The sequence below is a fragment of the Schistocerca gregaria genome, chromosome 1 (genome assembly GCF_023897955.1).
Source record: "Schistocerca gregaria isolate iqSchGreg1 chromosome 1, iqSchGreg1.2, whole genome shotgun sequence".
Classification (NCBI taxonomy): Eukaryota; Metazoa; Arthropoda; class Insecta; order Orthoptera; family Acrididae; genus Schistocerca; species Schistocerca gregaria.
Genome location: NC_064920.1, coordinates 554,361,388 through 554,379,172, shown reverse-complemented (window position 1 = coordinate 554,379,172; position 17,785 = coordinate 554,361,388). Strand labels below are relative to the sequence as shown.

General features: G+C 39.4%; 1 protein-coding gene across 3 annotated transcripts in view; it reads right to left on the bottom strand.

Annotated features, from left to right (window-relative positions):
• LOC126356210 (tRNA (guanine(10)-N2)-methyltransferase homolog) overlaps window positions 1-17,785 on the bottom strand; it is a 192,223-nt gene that overhangs the window by 85,892 nt on the left and 88,546 nt on the right. For all 3 annotated transcript variants that reach the window (XR_007565610.1, XM_050007033.1, XM_050007025.1), the window contains exon 6: window positions 6,051-6,157. Coding sequence is in view for 2 of the 3 variants with exons in the window: in XM_050007033.1 (XP_049862990.1) it covers window positions 6,051-6,157 (107 nt within the window). In the remaining variant the exon portion in view is untranslated. The remainder of the gene's footprint in view (window positions 1-6,050; window positions 6,158-17,785) is intronic.

The window sequence follows — 17,785 nt, the reverse complement described above, 5'->3', positions numbered from 1 at the left end:
TACGGCATAATTAGTGTTTCCTTGGTGGTAATGCATACAAATGGTAACTGAGTTTGAAAATTATTTGCAAAGCATGTTGCTATCCCTACTGGTGATGTAACGCCTTATCAAAATGCAATGAACTTGAACGTGGCAAGAATAACAGCTGGTACCAATCAACAGGACTGTAGAAGGAGGGCACACGGAAAATACATGTTGAATCTAGTAGATGCAGTGGTACTAAACGTTTTGTGTCCACAACATGCAAAAGGCTTCTTTTAAAGCTGACCAATAAAAACGACTGTCCTTCGATTTCTGCGTCCACAGTATGCAAGTGCCAATGTTTTGTAAAAGATCCACTGTCTGACAACTAAGATGCTAGCTATAAAACCATGCATATTACATTTAGCAAAAATAAAAACAAATACACCTCAACCCAAAATTGAACCCTCAGCCTCCTGCATGCGAACCCCAAATGCTGTCCACTGTACCAACTGCACAGCACTACAACTACATGCTGACAGAGTTAGTTACCATACATGTGATTATAGTGTTGCCAGATTATTAATCTTTTATAGCCGTTTACTGCTGTAAACATGAGCAAAATGAAATTCTGTGAGAGACATTTTTGTATTGCTGAATGCGAGGAATCACATAGCAAAGTCCAAGTGTGCAAATTTTTCTTCACCCTGTGTACACACTTTTTGTTCTACAGCACATGTTGTAAATACAAGTCCAAACAAGTCAAAGTTAAAGACGCTACATTTCTACAAAATACATAGATTTTATTATTTCAAAGGAGACAATGCCATTAAATTATTAGTTACACATAATAATATTTACAAATACATATTTGTGAATATATCAAATGTGGATTATGTATCAAATGATTGCACTATAAAATATTTGTTTCTCTAGGAAAAAATAAACTTTCAAAATTATTGAAAACACGATGGCTTCTAAACTCCATTTGTTCACTCAGCATGTTTTCAGAAAATTTTATTTTGTGTAACATTATTTCTAATCATTCTAGTAGATCAAGTTTTTACAATGGTTTTCTGTGTGGAGTGCAGTTAGGTTGTTATAAATGTCACTTAGTCTGTGTCTGTCGAAGTACATGTAGTTGCAATTGTGGATTGTGTTGAAGTCTGAAAACATCATTGTGTTCTTTGCACCATGTGTGGTTTCCCTATGTAAAATTCAGGGTAGCTATTAAATTGTACTTTATATATTCCTCTGTATTCTGTTACTGGGGTGATTGTGTTTACTGTGTGAGGTAAGCGGTGTCCAAGGTTGTGGTAAGTCTAGATAATGATATTTTAATATTGGTGTGTCTAAATAAGTTAGAAATTTTTTAAGATGCTGTGCCCAAACAGGGAATGCTTGTGAAGAAGTGTGTTGTGTCAGTAGTTATTCTTGTAGGGCTTCTGTTACATATGTTCGCCTGTATTTTTTTGGATAGTTTGTCAACTGACTTTTCTGAATACCCATTATTTACTGCAATTGCTTTGATCATATCAGTTAGTTTTGTTAATGCTTTGGGTCTCAAAGGTAATGTATGCGCCCTGTTCAATGTGGGTGTAAGAGTAGAATACTTGTGTGTGTTTGGATGGTGAGATGATTCACGTATCATGATATCAGTGAAGGTTGCTTTCCTGTAAATGGAAAAATTATGTTCTTGTTGTTCATTAACAATTGCGTGGTCTAAGAAATCTATGGATTGATTTGTTTCATGTTCAGTTACGAACTTTATTTTATTGTGGAGTAAACTGAATAATGTAAGAAGCTCATCAAGTTTGTGTCATCAAGTAGGAGTAGAGTGCCATCTACATATTTTCTGTAAAATACCAGTTTTTTCAGCAAGTTTATTTTTCCCCTTAGATGGATGTATGTGACTCCAAGACCTGCATAACACATTCACGTTCACAGAAGTAGATGCTAGAATTGTAGTATGTGCTCCTGTGAATGTTAATGTGTTATGCAGGTCTGGGAGTCAGTCATGTCCATCTAGAAAGTATTTACTGAGATTAATGAAGGCGATGTTGGCCTGATGTACTCGACGATGCCCTTTAGCTACACTGACTAAAGGATCGTCCTAAGAAATACCAAATTAAGATCAGCCTGAAGATGCCTAAATAAGGTGGAATGCATAGTTGATAAATAAGAAAACTAAAATTGCAACCAAGACTGTTTTCAACTCATACTATTAAACGCTGGTTTGCTGATTCATGCCACACATGAATTGGAAGAATTTATATTTTTGGGATAACTAGACTGAGCAGTGTTTTTGGGATAGTATTAGTTTGAGCACATCGACCAACTCAAGAAATCTCTGATATGGTTAGTTACTTGTGTTTGATAAGGTTTTTCTATAGTTGCAATTGTCTCTTTGACAGGTACAGCATCAAATTAGGCCCATCTAGCTTCTCTGGGGAGTTTTACATATTTGATGAGTGTTGTTAAATCACACGTATTTTTTATTGAGTATGTGGTATCAAAGATGTAAAATTCCCTGAGGACGTTATTTAATGGTTGGGAAAGTTTGTATGCTTAGTGTATTATGGAATTAACCCTTGGTCTAATTGGAGATTAGCTTTATTGATCTTTGGTTGTGCTCTAAGTTTGATGGCAGTGGTATTCATTAATGGTTAAGGTTTTCTTCAATTTTTCCTGGAATTTAGTTGTTGAGTCACGGTTCAATTCAGTGATATCGTTTTCTGAGAAAACATTAAGAGTTTTACCAATGTAATCATCTTTGTATTACAAAAAGTGTATATATGTTCATAAACATGTTTGCTCCTAATGTGCTTCAAAAACCATGTATCCACCACTGGAAACAGTAGGTTATTTTTCAATTTGTGGTAAGCTTATATTCACAATGTGTCCATTTAGTAATATATTATTGTAATCTTACCAGTACCAGAACTAACCTAAATCTGGAAAAATAATCACTTTAGACTGTCAAAGTACCTGAAGATTAGCCCCCATGGCTCGAAATGCATCGTGCATTGAAATAAATCGTGACTGTGTCTGACGGAAGTTGTTCTTTGTTTTCTGAAAGTAGTAAAGTCACGGAAGAAACACTGACAGAAATCAATAAAATTTATGTACAAAATAAACTTAACTATATTGTGTCAGTTGCATGTGGTCGTGTCCACTACGACCAGATAAGATAGAGGCATTTAAATAATCATTCAGCCCGCACTCCATACGTGAATGAAACAGGAAAAAGCCTGATAACTGATACAATGGGATGTACCCTCTGCTATGCACATTACAATGGTTTGCAGGGTACAGATGTACATGCAGACCAGACAATCTGGGGCTGTCAGCAGTGGACCACTGAGAGCGAACAGAAAAGGCGAACAACGAGAAAACAGTCAAGTGGAGACATCGCTACAGATAAACACAATCAGTGACTAACCCAGAGAGTGAAAACCTGGATTTAGCAAAAGTGGAGATGAAGAACCAACAATGCATTATGACAATGAGAAAATATTGAAGTGAATACACCACTGAGTCGCAAATTGCAGATGGAGGAACTTATTGCAAGCTCATTTGGAGATTGAACAGTGCATGGAGACACAGTGTGCAAAGCTAACACTAGCAGTTGTAACAACTTTTCCTTGTTGTCGATGTCTTGTTCCGTACTCTATGGCAGACTTTAAAGTTGCTGGGCTGGGATACCAGATCTCTTCCCACCCAAAATGGATGAGTATGGCTGGAAGCCATTTGGAAAGTGAATACATAGTATGGTTCTTGTTCCTGAATCATAGCTCTCGTGACAATTAATTCAGCTAGACAGTTACTGGAAGTGGCGATGCACATAGCTGATTGTATCTCTGGAAGATTGCAGGAGCAGAAGACATCTCAAAAGGCAAGTGCTGGTATTTTGCACAAGCATATAACTAAGCTGTACTGTGACCCTTCATCTAGCTATATTTACAAATATGTGTCAGTAAGGTCAATCTTTGAAAAATATTCTCTTCTGACAAGGTTTGTGAGGTCTCCTGGATGTGGCAGAGGGTAGGTTTCTACTTGTGCTTGTGATTGTTGGTTTAAGGTCAGTGCATAACCTAAAGGAAGGAAGATTAAGTTTTAACATCCCATCAGCACCAAGGTCATTAGAGACACAGCACAAGCTCAGATTTTTACAAGGATAAGGAAATCAGACATGCCCTTTCAAAGGAATCATACTGGCATTGGCCTGATGTGATTTAAGGAAATCCCAGAAAACCTAAATCTGCATGGCTGGATTTGAATTGTTGTCCTCCAGTGTATTTGAACTTTTGTCCTCCAGAATGTGAGCCCAGTGGGCTAACAACTGCACCACCTCACTAAGTCCATAACTTGAGGAACAATTGGGTTCAACTGGTTCAATCACCCTAGGCTTGTGGAGTTGGTCAAGTTCCTGCTTAAATGCTGTCCACAAGTGTAAGGAGACTGGAATGGGGAATGTTTGACAGAAATGAGGCACAGCATCTAGTTGCAAGCAGATATGAACCTCGAAATCACACACCAGGCCTGGTTCAAATACAGCTGCAAATGCAGCACAGAAATCATCCATGTTACGGAAGAGAAGTGTGTCAGTGATTAGCTGAACCTCACCACTGACAGAGAATGAAACGCAGAGAAGGCAACCAGACTGAAAAGATTTCCAATGAGTGACTATCAACAACAAATAACATGATCTTACTGTTGATATTAATGTAGACTGCAGGGATTGTGAACTGACATCACTGAGGAACTGATTTCTCACCATATACCAACAACTTGTCTGGGAATAGCACGGTACAATTAGCAGCCGAGACAACATTGATTCATCTGATGCTGATGAATCATGATGCAGCTGTCTTGGAAGCAGTTTCCGGGTGTTTCGCATTCCTGGGACCCGATGTAGCATCTGGATATTGCTACTTGCAGTCGGGCCATGAGGCCCTTTTTGTCTGGTGCTTGTCCAGTTTTGAAATATTGCATGACTGTCAAAATATCTTCCATGATGGGTTGCCTAATTTGAGGGGCGCTGCGTGTACTTCCAGATAGGGAGTGAAATGAACAACATCTCTAATTAAAGAATCTCCATAGGAGGCTCTCTCATGCTGGGTTCGTAGAAGTTTAATCACATTGGTGATTTAACTCCCGTAAATCAATCATCTAGGAGCAATACAACTAACCAGGCTGTTTGTGGTGTTGATATAATTTCAGTCATATGCAATCACACTGAATCTTTGTGAATAAAAATTCAACAGCAACATGCACATTTCCTTCAATTTGAGGGCACCTGCATTCAATAGAGGAGCCAATTTCTTAAGTAAGAATAATGTCTCCAGGGAAGACCAAGACAGGAAGACTGAATGTTGGAGACTGTTATCAGTGGTGAAGTGTTAAAGGTCAGAAATGCAGGTGGGTGGTACTAGATATTGCTCCTGGATGACTAATTTACAGTGGTTACGTAACCAATGTGATTAAACTTCTATGAACCCAGCATGAGAAAGCCTCATATGGTGATTCTTTAATTAGAGACAAACAGGTTGTTCATTTCATTGCCAATCAGCCCTCAAATTAGATAAGCTACCATGGAATATATTTTGACAGTCATGCACTCCTTTGAATTTGGGCAAAAGTGCCTAATGACCTGACTGCAAGTAGCAAGCATAACAAATTTTATAAAAGAAACAATAATTACTGACAATGTCTGCTTACCCAACTAATTTAATGAAATTATAAACAATAGGTACAACACATGAATTTTTCAAGTGCGGCTGATTAATGAAACTGCCTGATGAAAAAAAGGAAAGAAAACCTGAAAATCTAATCTCACAGAAAAAAACATAACAAGCCCAAAGTTTTTCCTACAGCAGTGAAGCAAGTGAAAACCTTAATTTCTAATTAGACCAAGTGGTGAGTACAAGCCACATCCGCGTGCAGGCTGAATCAATGACGACAGGCTGGGATTTTGTTCAGGAAAGACATATGGCAAATATATAAATAGAAAATAATAATATGCAGCATACATTTAAAACATTAAGTATTTTTGGTGACAGTTCTCAGGTATGGTAGTAACAACATACCTTCTTTTGTATTCTTGTGGGTCGGGTCTTTCCATGCAACATTAAATAATCTATATCTGTTCCAAGAACGTAGCCTCCGAACTGTGCAGCAGCAACTAGAAGTGATCCTGAAATGTCATTTTAAAATTTATTTCATCTGTCAGCCTAAACAAAAATTCTGAAATTTTACAAAAGTAAGAATTACTTTGACACTTGTAATAAATGTTTTCAGCTTTAATATCCTTTATTAAAACAATTATTGATACAGAAAAATGGCAAAAATTTAGGATCATTGGTATTCCACTGACCTCACAAGGAGACTAAAAATTTCATAACTAAGCTGGTACTCAATAAAGTAAATGTGAATTGTTTAAAATATACAGAAAAAGTAGCTTCAGTTGTTAAAAATATAATCTGTCAGTAATGTATAATAACTATGATGATGATGATGATGATGATGATGGTGACAGCATTGGATTTATGGAATATACTTTGTATTCCTATCTCTCCACAAGAAAATGCTGCCTGTTGTGGAATGTGAATTGACATCTAGGCAATACTGACACAGTCTGACGATGCAGCTGGTCCTTAATTCCCCTGCGCAAAAGCGAAGTTCTCTCTTGGCGGGTTCTATTCAATGCTATCGGGTATGATGGTCTTCAGTTTCATTCACTGTGCATCTATAATCATGCCTAGATTGCACAAAGGCTCTACATAATTTCAGGAGACAGACTCAAACTCATTCCCACATCATATGCAGCATACGTTTAAGATATTAAATACTTTTAAAGGACATAGTTCCTAGGCAAGGTAGCCTAGGAACCTTCTGATTAAAAATAAGGCTCAGAAATGCCACTAACTCATTCTAAATTGGGAAGAATAAAACTACTTAAAACTACAATAGAAATAGTTAGTAACTTTTCTGTTAAAAATGTAAAACCAGGTTTTAGCATCCATTCTTCCAGCTTACTGTCATCCGTATATAGTGTACTTCAGCTGGAAGGTTAGAGACACACAAAAAAACGAAAAACTTGCCTGTGAATAATGAGCCATAAATGAGGCAGTTTACAGTGAATACGGCAGATACAGCTTTTTAAAAAAATCAGATGTTGTACATCTGCCTCCAGCAAGGTCTGGTTATCAATGGTAGATTGCTATCACCTGTAACCACACTGAAAGCAACTAAGGCCTGGATACCTAGAATCGCAACAAAGAAAAAGTTTACTATCCATTCCAAGGACTTTATCACACAGCTGGTGAGGGAAACACAACAATAGCTAATTGGTTATGTACAGTTTTCAACAGGCTTGAGGAGGAAAATTAAAATGGCTTCTTTACATGAGTTGAGAAATCATGTTCTTTTCCACAATAAGTTTAAGTGGTTTAGGAGAACATCCTTAGTCTTCCTGGTGAGATGCTGTAATATGATCTAATGGATTTAGCTGTTGCTTGGGGCCTGTTTATTGTACTCTAGAGAAACCCAAATTCAGCTCTCACATAGATAAGAGGCAGCTGCAATTTCTTTCTCAGGGATAACAGTCAAGTCCCAATCACACCTCTCTATAATCACTGAGCACCAGTTAAAAGCCAGATCCTGGCAGGTAGTAGTGGTGATTTGAAAGAAATGCTCTTTCACAGTTTGGGAAATGGCTTCCTTGCTGTTCAGAGGACTCTATTCTTAGGTAATTCTTTGGTCTTTCCTGGAAATATGTTGATATGTTGAAAAATTGGGCGAACCAGCAGAAGACCGAATGTCAAATCTATTCTTCATTATGGTACTATTAAGATACTACCCATGACCACCTGAAATCATAATGGTGTTCCATACATGTGTTGGTTTAGTGGAATGGGTAACTGAAACTTCAAGGTATACATTGTTAACTGAGATCAAACACTGATGCAATGATCTAGTTTTTCCCTTAAAATTTATAACAGTAATTTTCTCCAAGACACCCAAAAGGCTTTAATGTTCTTGATTGATAATTGCACTTGAACCTCAATAAAGCCACACACACACACACACACACACACACACACACACACACACACACACAACTCACTGAGCAACTGAAACACTGAGGTGTTGGTACACAAAAAACAGAGAAAAAAAGTTATTTTTCGGAATAGGTCACACACACACACACACACACACACACACACACACACACACACACACACACACACCTGAGCCCATGCACACTGTGCCACCTGACCACCTGAGCCCATGCACACTGTGCCACCTGGACATGAAATCCCGGGATTGCATTTTAATAGGTGGACTGGGTAGAGGGGAGGGAGGGGCGGTAGAAAAAACAGAGAGGCAGGGGGAGAGCTTGGGGATCGTGTGCGACACATCACTTTGGTAAAGTGGTGAAGAGCTGCACGTCTTTAGTAATGACAAGTGATGATCACCATCATGAAAACAGTCTTTAGTTTAAATAGGGGATTCAGACTTGTATATTGTTTGGAAATTTTACCTCATTTGTGAATGAAATCCTATGTGGATGGACACAGTGTTTCTGCAAAGTGGGACAACGATAGCAGCTTTATTATGCTTCACTGTACCTGTTAGTTTGGGCAGTTTATTTCACACAATCTCATCCCGGCTCAGAGACGGACCCTGCACCATGGAGCCATAAGTGACAGTCTGTATGACCTCACAGGAACAAAAAAGGAAGATGAATTTTCATCATAATTCCAAAGATTTCATTCATGTCACATCATATAGAGTACCGGTATTAGCACGAATTGTTATGAAGTGTTTCCTGGTCAGTGTATGAATTTATCTGGAGAATGATTTAGATCATTCAGCAGAGCTCTAGAATTGAGAAAGTACTTCTGCTACCAACACAGGAGATGATCCAGATGTAAAGAAGCGTGCAATGACAAAAAAATACACATGGTTATTGTGATCATTGAAGAAAAATAGTTGACAGTCAGAATTAATACTTAACGGCAGTTGTAAAATTTTGTTGTCTTATATGAAGGTCAGAATTAATAATTAACAGCAGTCATGAAATTTTGTCCAATATGTACATATTTCACATGAAGGCATACAACATTCTGGCATCCCCTGTGACAGGACATAGTATACTTCTGTGCTTGAAAAGCAACAAAATTATCATGAATAAATAAAAATTATGAAGAAAGTAACAATTCTGAAGAAAAATTTCGGTGAAATATATTCTATTGTCCTTAGCAATGGGATCAACAGCCAACACTGCGGCAACTCAAAAGTTGTTCTCAGCACTGTACTGAAAATGCAGTAAGGAGAATTGCATGGTGAGTGAGTCATAATTAAATCCACTGACTACAATTACGTCAAAGAAGATTTTAATAAGTGAACAAGTCATAACATCATAGCTTGCAGCTTCTTAGAGCTACAACTGTTTAATCAGCCAATAACACCACCACACCAGCTGATAGCACTCACATCTGTGGCTCATCCACTTGCTGCAATAGCAAGCTTCAGTTGCGCACCACTGTTCAGAAACACAGCTCACCCATTCCAGGGATTCAGCTTCCTGTCAGCACAGCTAAACGCTGTTGAGTGCTATTAAATCTTGGTTAATTTCTTAATGATTGGGGGTTATAGCATGAGTTGTGGGCAATTAATAATTAACAGCAGTCATGAAATTTTGTCCAATATGTACATATGTACATATTTCACATTTTGTTTATCAAAGTTTTTCCTGTTGGGTTATGGGACAGAGATTAATTACTGGTTTATTATCATGGCCATTGTTTGCCTATACTAATGAGAAGCGTAGAGAAAGTTGATTTGAAGGCTCAAGGCAAGGGCCTTAGTAATAAAGTAGATATGACAAATGTGAAGTAAACATGAGCATTAAAACTTGATGTAATGAATTAAATTCAAAGTCAGATGCTCAGGGTCTTAAAGTCGAGTAGACTATTTCTGAAACACAAATAACTAATGTCAAGCTCAAAAAACATCATTGATTCATCTCACAAAAACAAGAAATAAATAATAAGATCACTAAAATATAAACTACAATATATACTTTAGCAGAGGAGTTGCATTCTGACATAATTTAACAATATGACTTGGTGAGGAATGAAGTTAATGAACAGTTTAGGGATGTAAGTAATGACCTGAAAAAGGTTAAAGATTTTGCTGAACCAGAATTTTTGGAAGAGCAGGTAACAAGAAATGAAATCCAATTACATGTTTTAGAATAGACAAAAGATTCTGATATAACAGCAGTTTCAGGCTCTACACTTGCGACTTTCGAAGAAGCTGTCAGTGACTTAATTGAACAAAAGATACAGGAAAAGATTGAACCATCTGCCTGTCCATCTCTATCCTCAGCAAAAACGGATAGAAATTAGGGTTCGTTTCAGATGCTCTGGAATGAACTCATCAAATTGAAGGAAGGATTAATAAAAGAGACTTAACAAAAATAGTGGGTTCCCGGCAGAGTAAATAAAGGAATTGCACCTAGGAAGCGGAATGAACTTAACTAAACAACTTCCAAAATTCTAACTGGAAGGTGATGTTCAACCTACTTATTTTTAAGTGTGTATTCTAAATCCCTGCTGAAGTATTGGGATGATTCTAAGGAAACTGATTTTGCTCTAAGTTATTTGGAGTAAGATGCTTCCAAATGGGGAACTGCTCATTCAGAAAACTTACCTTCTAGGATTTTTTTTCAGGAGAAGGTTAAAAAGAAGTACTGACTGAAAAGTATATAGTAAAAATTAAAGCTTGAGTTATTAGATCCTAAACATTAAAAGAATAGATCGCTACTCATCATATAGACGAGATGTTAAGTTGCGCACAGGTACTACAAAAAGACTACTGAACGTGATATTTTGGCCAAAAGACCTTCTTTTAACTTGGAGAACACAACACACACATCCACGTACTCACAACTCACACGTATATGACCATTCCCTCTGGCCACCATGGCCAGAACAAGTGCACCTGATGGGAGAAGCAATCTGGACGGTGGGGGTCAGGAGGAGGCTGCAGTGGGTAGGGGGAGGGATAGCAGGTTAGGGGTGGGGGAAGGTGTAGCTCTACTTACAGAGCATGCAGAATGTGGTGGGGACAAGGTACAGCTGCTAGGTGCAGTCGGGAGGTTTGGGGGAGGGAGAGTAGAGAGAGGGGGGAGGGAATGAGACAAAGGGGAGAGGGAGAGGGGAGGGAGGGGGGGGAGACTAGTGGGTGCAATTGTGGAATAGAATACTGTGTAGTGCCACAGTGAGAGCAGGAAAGGGGATAGGTTGATGGAGGACAGTGGCTAGCTCGTGAGGCCAGGAGGTTATGGGAATGTAGGATGTATTGCTGTACAAGTTCCCATCTGCGCAATACAGAAAAGCTGGTGTTGGTAGGAAGCATCCAGATGGCACAAGCTATGAAGCAGTCATTAAAGTGAGGTATAGTGTGTTGGGCAGCATGTTCATCAACTACATTGCCCAGCCCGCTCTTGACGACAGTTTGTCGGTGGTCACTTATGCAGACAGACAAGTTGTTGGTTGTCACACTCAGACAGATTGCAGCACAGCGGTCACAGCTTAGTTTGTAGATCACAGGACTGCTTTCGCAAGTAGCCCCGCCTTTGATGAGACAGGTGATGCTTGTATATTGGACTGGAACAGGTAGTAGTAATAGGATATAAGGGACAAATCTTGCATCTAGGTCTATTACGGGTATATGTTCAGAGATGAGGTTAGGGATTAGGAGCAGCAATGGAGCAGTGATGGACAAGGATTGCACAGGTTTCCCAAATCTATCAATATGGAAGCTAACCTTACACCAGCAGAAAGAACCACAATCCACCACCTAAACTGATCCTGACTTTATAATCCTACCTGACAACAAGGGCTACACCACTGTGGTTTTGAACCAAAGGTACTACCTGGTGGAAGGTCTCTGCCAGCTGTCAGATTCATCCACCCACAAACTGCGCCACAGTGACCCCATTCCATAAATAAATACAACATGATCTCCAATCTCTCCTCAAACCCTTAGGTCCATCCCAGAACCCCTCTCCTGAATCTATTTCCCTCCTCACTCCTACCACTCCCCACAGTCCTATCTTCTAGATTCTTTCCAAAGTTCATAAACCCAACCACCCAGCATGCCTCATTGTGGCCAATCAAGGTGCCCCAACTGAGTGAATCTCTACTCTTATGGACCAACACCTTCAGCCTATTATCCACAACTCAACTTCCTATATCAAAGACACCAACCATTTCCTCCACTGAGTCTCCATAGTTCCTATTCCTTTACTTCATGGCAACCTGCGCATCACTATTCATTCTACCTCCCTCTACACTAACATTCCTAATGCCCATGGCCTTGCCGCTATTGAACACTACCTTTCCAGATGCCTGTGTGATTCCAAAGTTACAGTCTTCTTCCTGGTCACCATAACAAATTATATCCTCATCCACAATTACTTTACCTTTGAAGGTATCACCTACAAACAAGTCCATGGTGCAAGCAATGGGAACCTGAGTGGCACCATCCTGTGTCAACATATTCATAGGCCAGTTCTCACTGAAGCCTCCACAGACTGAAATTATCCTCCCAACCTCGTATAGAAACAGATCTCCCATGCCTTGCCTCTCCAGTCACCTAGCACCTCCCACATTCCCACCATTTGGGCAAAATGTCCCTCATGACTCAGTACCACCAGGACTGGAGCAACTGAATCATGCTCTCCCATAGGGTTTTGACTACCTCTTATAGTACCCTGAAATGGGGAATATCCTACCCACTATCACTCCCACTCCTCCCACAGTGGTATTCCTTGTTCATCCCAACTCTACCCCTGCTGCTAACCCCTTGCCTCATGGCTCATAACCCTCTTATTAGACCTACATGAAAGACCTGGCCTATAAATCCTCCTACCACCACTTACTCCACTCTGGTCAAAAGCATTACCTATCCCATAAAATGCAGGGCTACCTGTGAAAAAAGTCATATGATCTACAAACTAAACTATGATCACTACGCTGTGTTCTACGTGGGCACAATAACCAACAAGATGTCTGTCTGCAAAAATGGCCAATGACACACTGTGGTCAAGAGACAACTGCACCACCCATTGCTGAACATGCTGACCACCACAACATTCTTCACTTTGGTGACTGCTTCACAGCCTGTGTAACCTGGATCTTTCCTACCAACATGAGCTTTTCTGAAATGCACAGGTGAGAAGTCTCCCTGCAGTATATCCTATGTTCCCGTAACCCCCCTGGCCTCATTCTTCCCACCTATCCTCTTCCCTTCTGCCCTGCTATATCCCCCTCCACTGCAGCCACCTCCTTAGCCCTACAAAACAGATTGCATCTCCCATCAGGCATAGCTGCTCTGGCCTCAGTGGCTCGAGAGAATAGTCATATATGTGAGATTTGTGTGTGTGTGTGTGTGTGTGTGTGTGTGTGTGTGTGTGTGTGAGAGAGAGAGAGAGAGAGAGAGAGAGAGAGAGAGAGCTGCTCACATGTTTAGCATTCTCTTTGTTGTGCCTGTTTGCTATTCAGCATCATCTCTGTATGGTGAGAAACAAATTATCCTTTTCATAGTATTTTCATTATTCCATCCTGGATTTTCCACTGTTTGGTAGAACCTAGACATTGTAATCACAGTTGTGATAACTATAAAAGTTGTATTGAATAACACCGAACTAGATTTAAATACTTGGAAGAACATATAGAGGAGTCATTTGATTAAGATGTTCGCATATAGGCTATCTTTCAGTTTACGGAAAAAAATATGTTACTGTGGGTGGACAACAATGATGGATTTATTGACATTTATTGAAAGTCTACATGAGCTGAACAAAGAAAGAGGTGATTATTGTTAGGAGGAGAAATTATGGTCTGAGAATAACAATAAAATTATTTATCCACTGGGTTGCTCTCGTAGGAAAGAAAAAAATATTGTGTGGCGAGAAAGGGTAGTAACAACCTGAGAAGTAATCAAGAGTGTAATCAGAAACAGACATTTGCTTCTAATAATGCTACACTAGTATGCCAACAGATCTGTCAGCTTCAGCCTGTTGTTGTTGTTGTTGTTGTTGTTGTGGTCTTCAGTCCTGAGACTGGTTTGATGCAGCTCTCCATGCTAATCTATCCTGTGATCAAGAGTGTAATCAGAAACAGACATTTGCTTCTAATAATGCTACACTAGTATGCCAACAGATCTGTCAGCTTCAGCCTGTTGTTGTTGTTGTTGTGGTCTTCAGTCCTTAGACTGGTTTGATGCAGCTCTCCATGCTAATCTATCCTGTGCAAGCTCCTTCATCTCCCAGTACCTACTGCAACCTACATCCTTCTGAATCTGCTTAGTGTATTCATCTCTTGGTCTTCCTCTACAATTTTTACCCTCCACACTGCCCTCCAATACTAAATTTGTGATCCCTTGATGCCTCAGGACATGTCCTACCAGCCGATCTCTTCTTCTAGTCAAGTTATGCCACAAACTTCTCTTCTCCCCAAACCTATTCAATACCTCCTCATCAGTTACGTGATCTACCCACCTAATCTTCAACATTCTTCTGTAGCACCATATTTCGAAAGCTTCTATTCTCTTCTTGTCCAAACTATTTATTGTCCATGTTTCACTTCCTTACAACGCTACACTCCACATAAATATTTTCAGAAATGACTTCCTGGCACTTAGATCTATACTCGATGTTAACAAATTTCTCTTCTTCAGAAATGCTTTCCTTGAAATAGTCAGTCTACATTTTATATCTTCTCTACTTCGACCATCATCAGTTATTTTGCTCCCCGAATAGCAAAACTCCTTTACTATTTTAAGTGTCTCATTTCCTAGTCTAATACCCTCAGCATCACCTGACTTAATTCGACTACATTCCATTATCCTTGTTTTGCTTTTGTTGATGTTCATCTTATATCCTCCTTTCAAGACACTGTCCATTCCATTCATCTGCTCTTCCAAGACCTTTGCTGTCTCTGACAGAATTACAATGTCATCGGCAAACCTCAAAGTTTTTATTTCTTCTCCATGGACTTTAATACCTACTCCGAATTTTACTTTTGTTTCCTTCACTGCTTGCTCAATATACAGACTGAATAACATCGGGGAGAGGCTACAACCCTGTCTCACTCCCTTCCTGACCACTGCTTCCCTTTCATGTCCCTCGACTCTTATAACTGCCATCTGGTTTCTGTACAAATTGTAAATAGCCTTTCGCTCCCTGTATTTTACACCTGCCACCTTTAGAATTTGAAAGAGAGTATTCCAGTCAACATTGTCAAAAGCTTTCTCTAAGTCTATAAATGCTAGAAACATAGGTTTGCTTTTCCTTAATCTTTCTTCTAGGATAAGTCGTAAGGTCAGTATTGCCTCACGTGTTCCAACATTTCTATGGAATCCAAACTGATCTTCCCCGAGGTTGGCTTCTATCAGTATTTCCATTCGTCTGTAAATAATTCATGTTAGTATTTTGCAGCTGTGACTTATTAAACTGATAGTTCGGTAATTTTCGCATTTGTCAACACCTGCTTTCTTTGGGATTGGAATTATTATATCCTTCTTTAAGTCTGAGGGTATTTCGCCTGCCTCGTACATCTTGCTCACAAGATGGAAGAGTTTTGTCAGGACTGGCTTTCCCAAGGCCGTCAGTAGTTCTAATGGAATGTAGTCTACTCCCAGGGCGTTGTTTCGACTCAGGTCTTTCAGTGCTCTGTCAAATTCTTCACGCAGTATCATATCTCCCATTTCATCTTTATCTACATCCTCTTCCATTTTCATAATATTGTCCTCAAGTACATCGCCCTTGTATAGACCCTCTATATACTCCTTCCACCTTTCTGCTTTACCGTCTTTGCTTAGAACCGGGTTTCCATCTGAGCTCTTGATATTCATACAAGTGGTTATCTTTTCTCCAAAGGTCTCTTTAATTTTCCTGTAGGCTGTATCTATCTTACCCCTAGTGAGATAAGCCTCCACATCCTTACATTTGTCCTCTAGCCATCCCTGCTTAGCCGTTTTGCACTTCCTGTCGATCTCATTTTTGAGACGTTTGTATTCCTTTTTGCCTGCTTCATTTATTGCATTTTTATATTTTCTCCTTCCATCAATTAAATTCAATATTTCTTCTGTTACCCAAGGATTTCTACTAGCCCTTGTTTTTTTACCTACTTGCTCCTCTGCTGCCTTCACTACTTCATCCCTCAGAGCTACCCATTCTTCAGCCTAGCCATCAGAAAATAATGCACATTCCAAAGCAGGAGCTGGCTTAAAGATGTAACAAAAAGGCAGCAGACCTGCATGTAAAAAAGCTAGTAGAGACACAGACAATTATACTGCTGAAAGATGACATCACCATCAGCAAAGACATGGAGCACGAAGGGATGCAGATGGTTTGCAGCTGACAGCATATCTTCAATTACTACCACAGCTCCCATGCAAGTGCAGGAGAATGTCTCCCATAGTATAGTACTGTTCCTACCAGCCTGCATGCATGGTGTGTTGCATGTTTTGAGCCACCATTAAACTCAATGACAGCATTTGTGGAGATGATCAGCAACCTATTGTTGCAAAAACGTGATTCCCCGAAGAGCCGACAGTCAAATTCTGATGGTCCCATGCCCACTGCAATTGTAATTGATGGAGACATGGATTTCAGATGATGCAGCTGAAGCATTTAATAATATTAAGCTAAGTGGTGGCTAAGATTTTAGTTATCTAAGCTTTTCAATTAGCCAAAGATGTGTCAGAAAATGGGTTAGGCTGGAAATTGATTTGAGGGGAACTGGGTCCATTTTAGAGCTACAGAAAAGGAACTATTGGCCATCATTTTGCAGTTTCAGAAATTACAAATTCTGGTTTGGGGATCACAACCAATAATATACACAGACCACTAAACCCTTGAATTTTTAATAGAAAGAATGCTACTGCATAGTAGATTAATGAGGTGGTTCTTATTCTTTACAAGTGTTCAGATTACAAATAAAGTACATCAAATGGCCACTAAGTATTGCCGTTAGGTAAAACAGAAAGCCCTGGAATAACATTTACAGTTAACTTAACTGCTATTTAAACTAATAATGAAGTGTGACTTCTAGCTAGAAAAATCAAAAGAGGGCTGGTATGTGATGGATATTTCAGTGATATTGTTAGATCATTGAGTGAAGGAATGTTGTTGGAGGAGGAGGAGAGTAAGTGGGTCTTACATAAGGGTACTTTGTTTTGGAGGCTAATCAAAGATTCAAAGCACTGGAGGCTATGTATTTCTGTAATAGCAGCAGAAGACCCAATTTGATTTTTTATACTGATGATATGGTCATCCTGGTATTCGAAAATGTATTAAGTATCTGGAAAACTCTATTAATTTAAGAACTTAAGTAGAGAAGTAAGAAGAATTTTAAAGGCATGCACACAGTGCCAAACTGCTAAAGAAGACAATAGGCAAGTAACTTACAAAATGTATGCAATAATACCAAAGGCTTCACACGATTTCACAGCAATTTATGTATTTGGTACTTTGTGTAAGTGAAGTAGCACAAAGATTCCAAGACTTACCAAGCGGGAAAGCGCCGGCAGACAGGCACAATGAACAAAACACACAAACACACACACAGAACTACTAGCTTTCGCAACCGATGGTTGCTTCTTCAGGAAGGAGAGGGAAAGACGAAAAGATGTAGGTTTTAAGGGAGAGGGTAAGGAGTCATTCCAATCCCGGGAGCGGAAAGACTTTCCTTAGGGGAAAAAAAGACAGGTGTACACTCGCGTGCGCGCGCGCGCGCACACA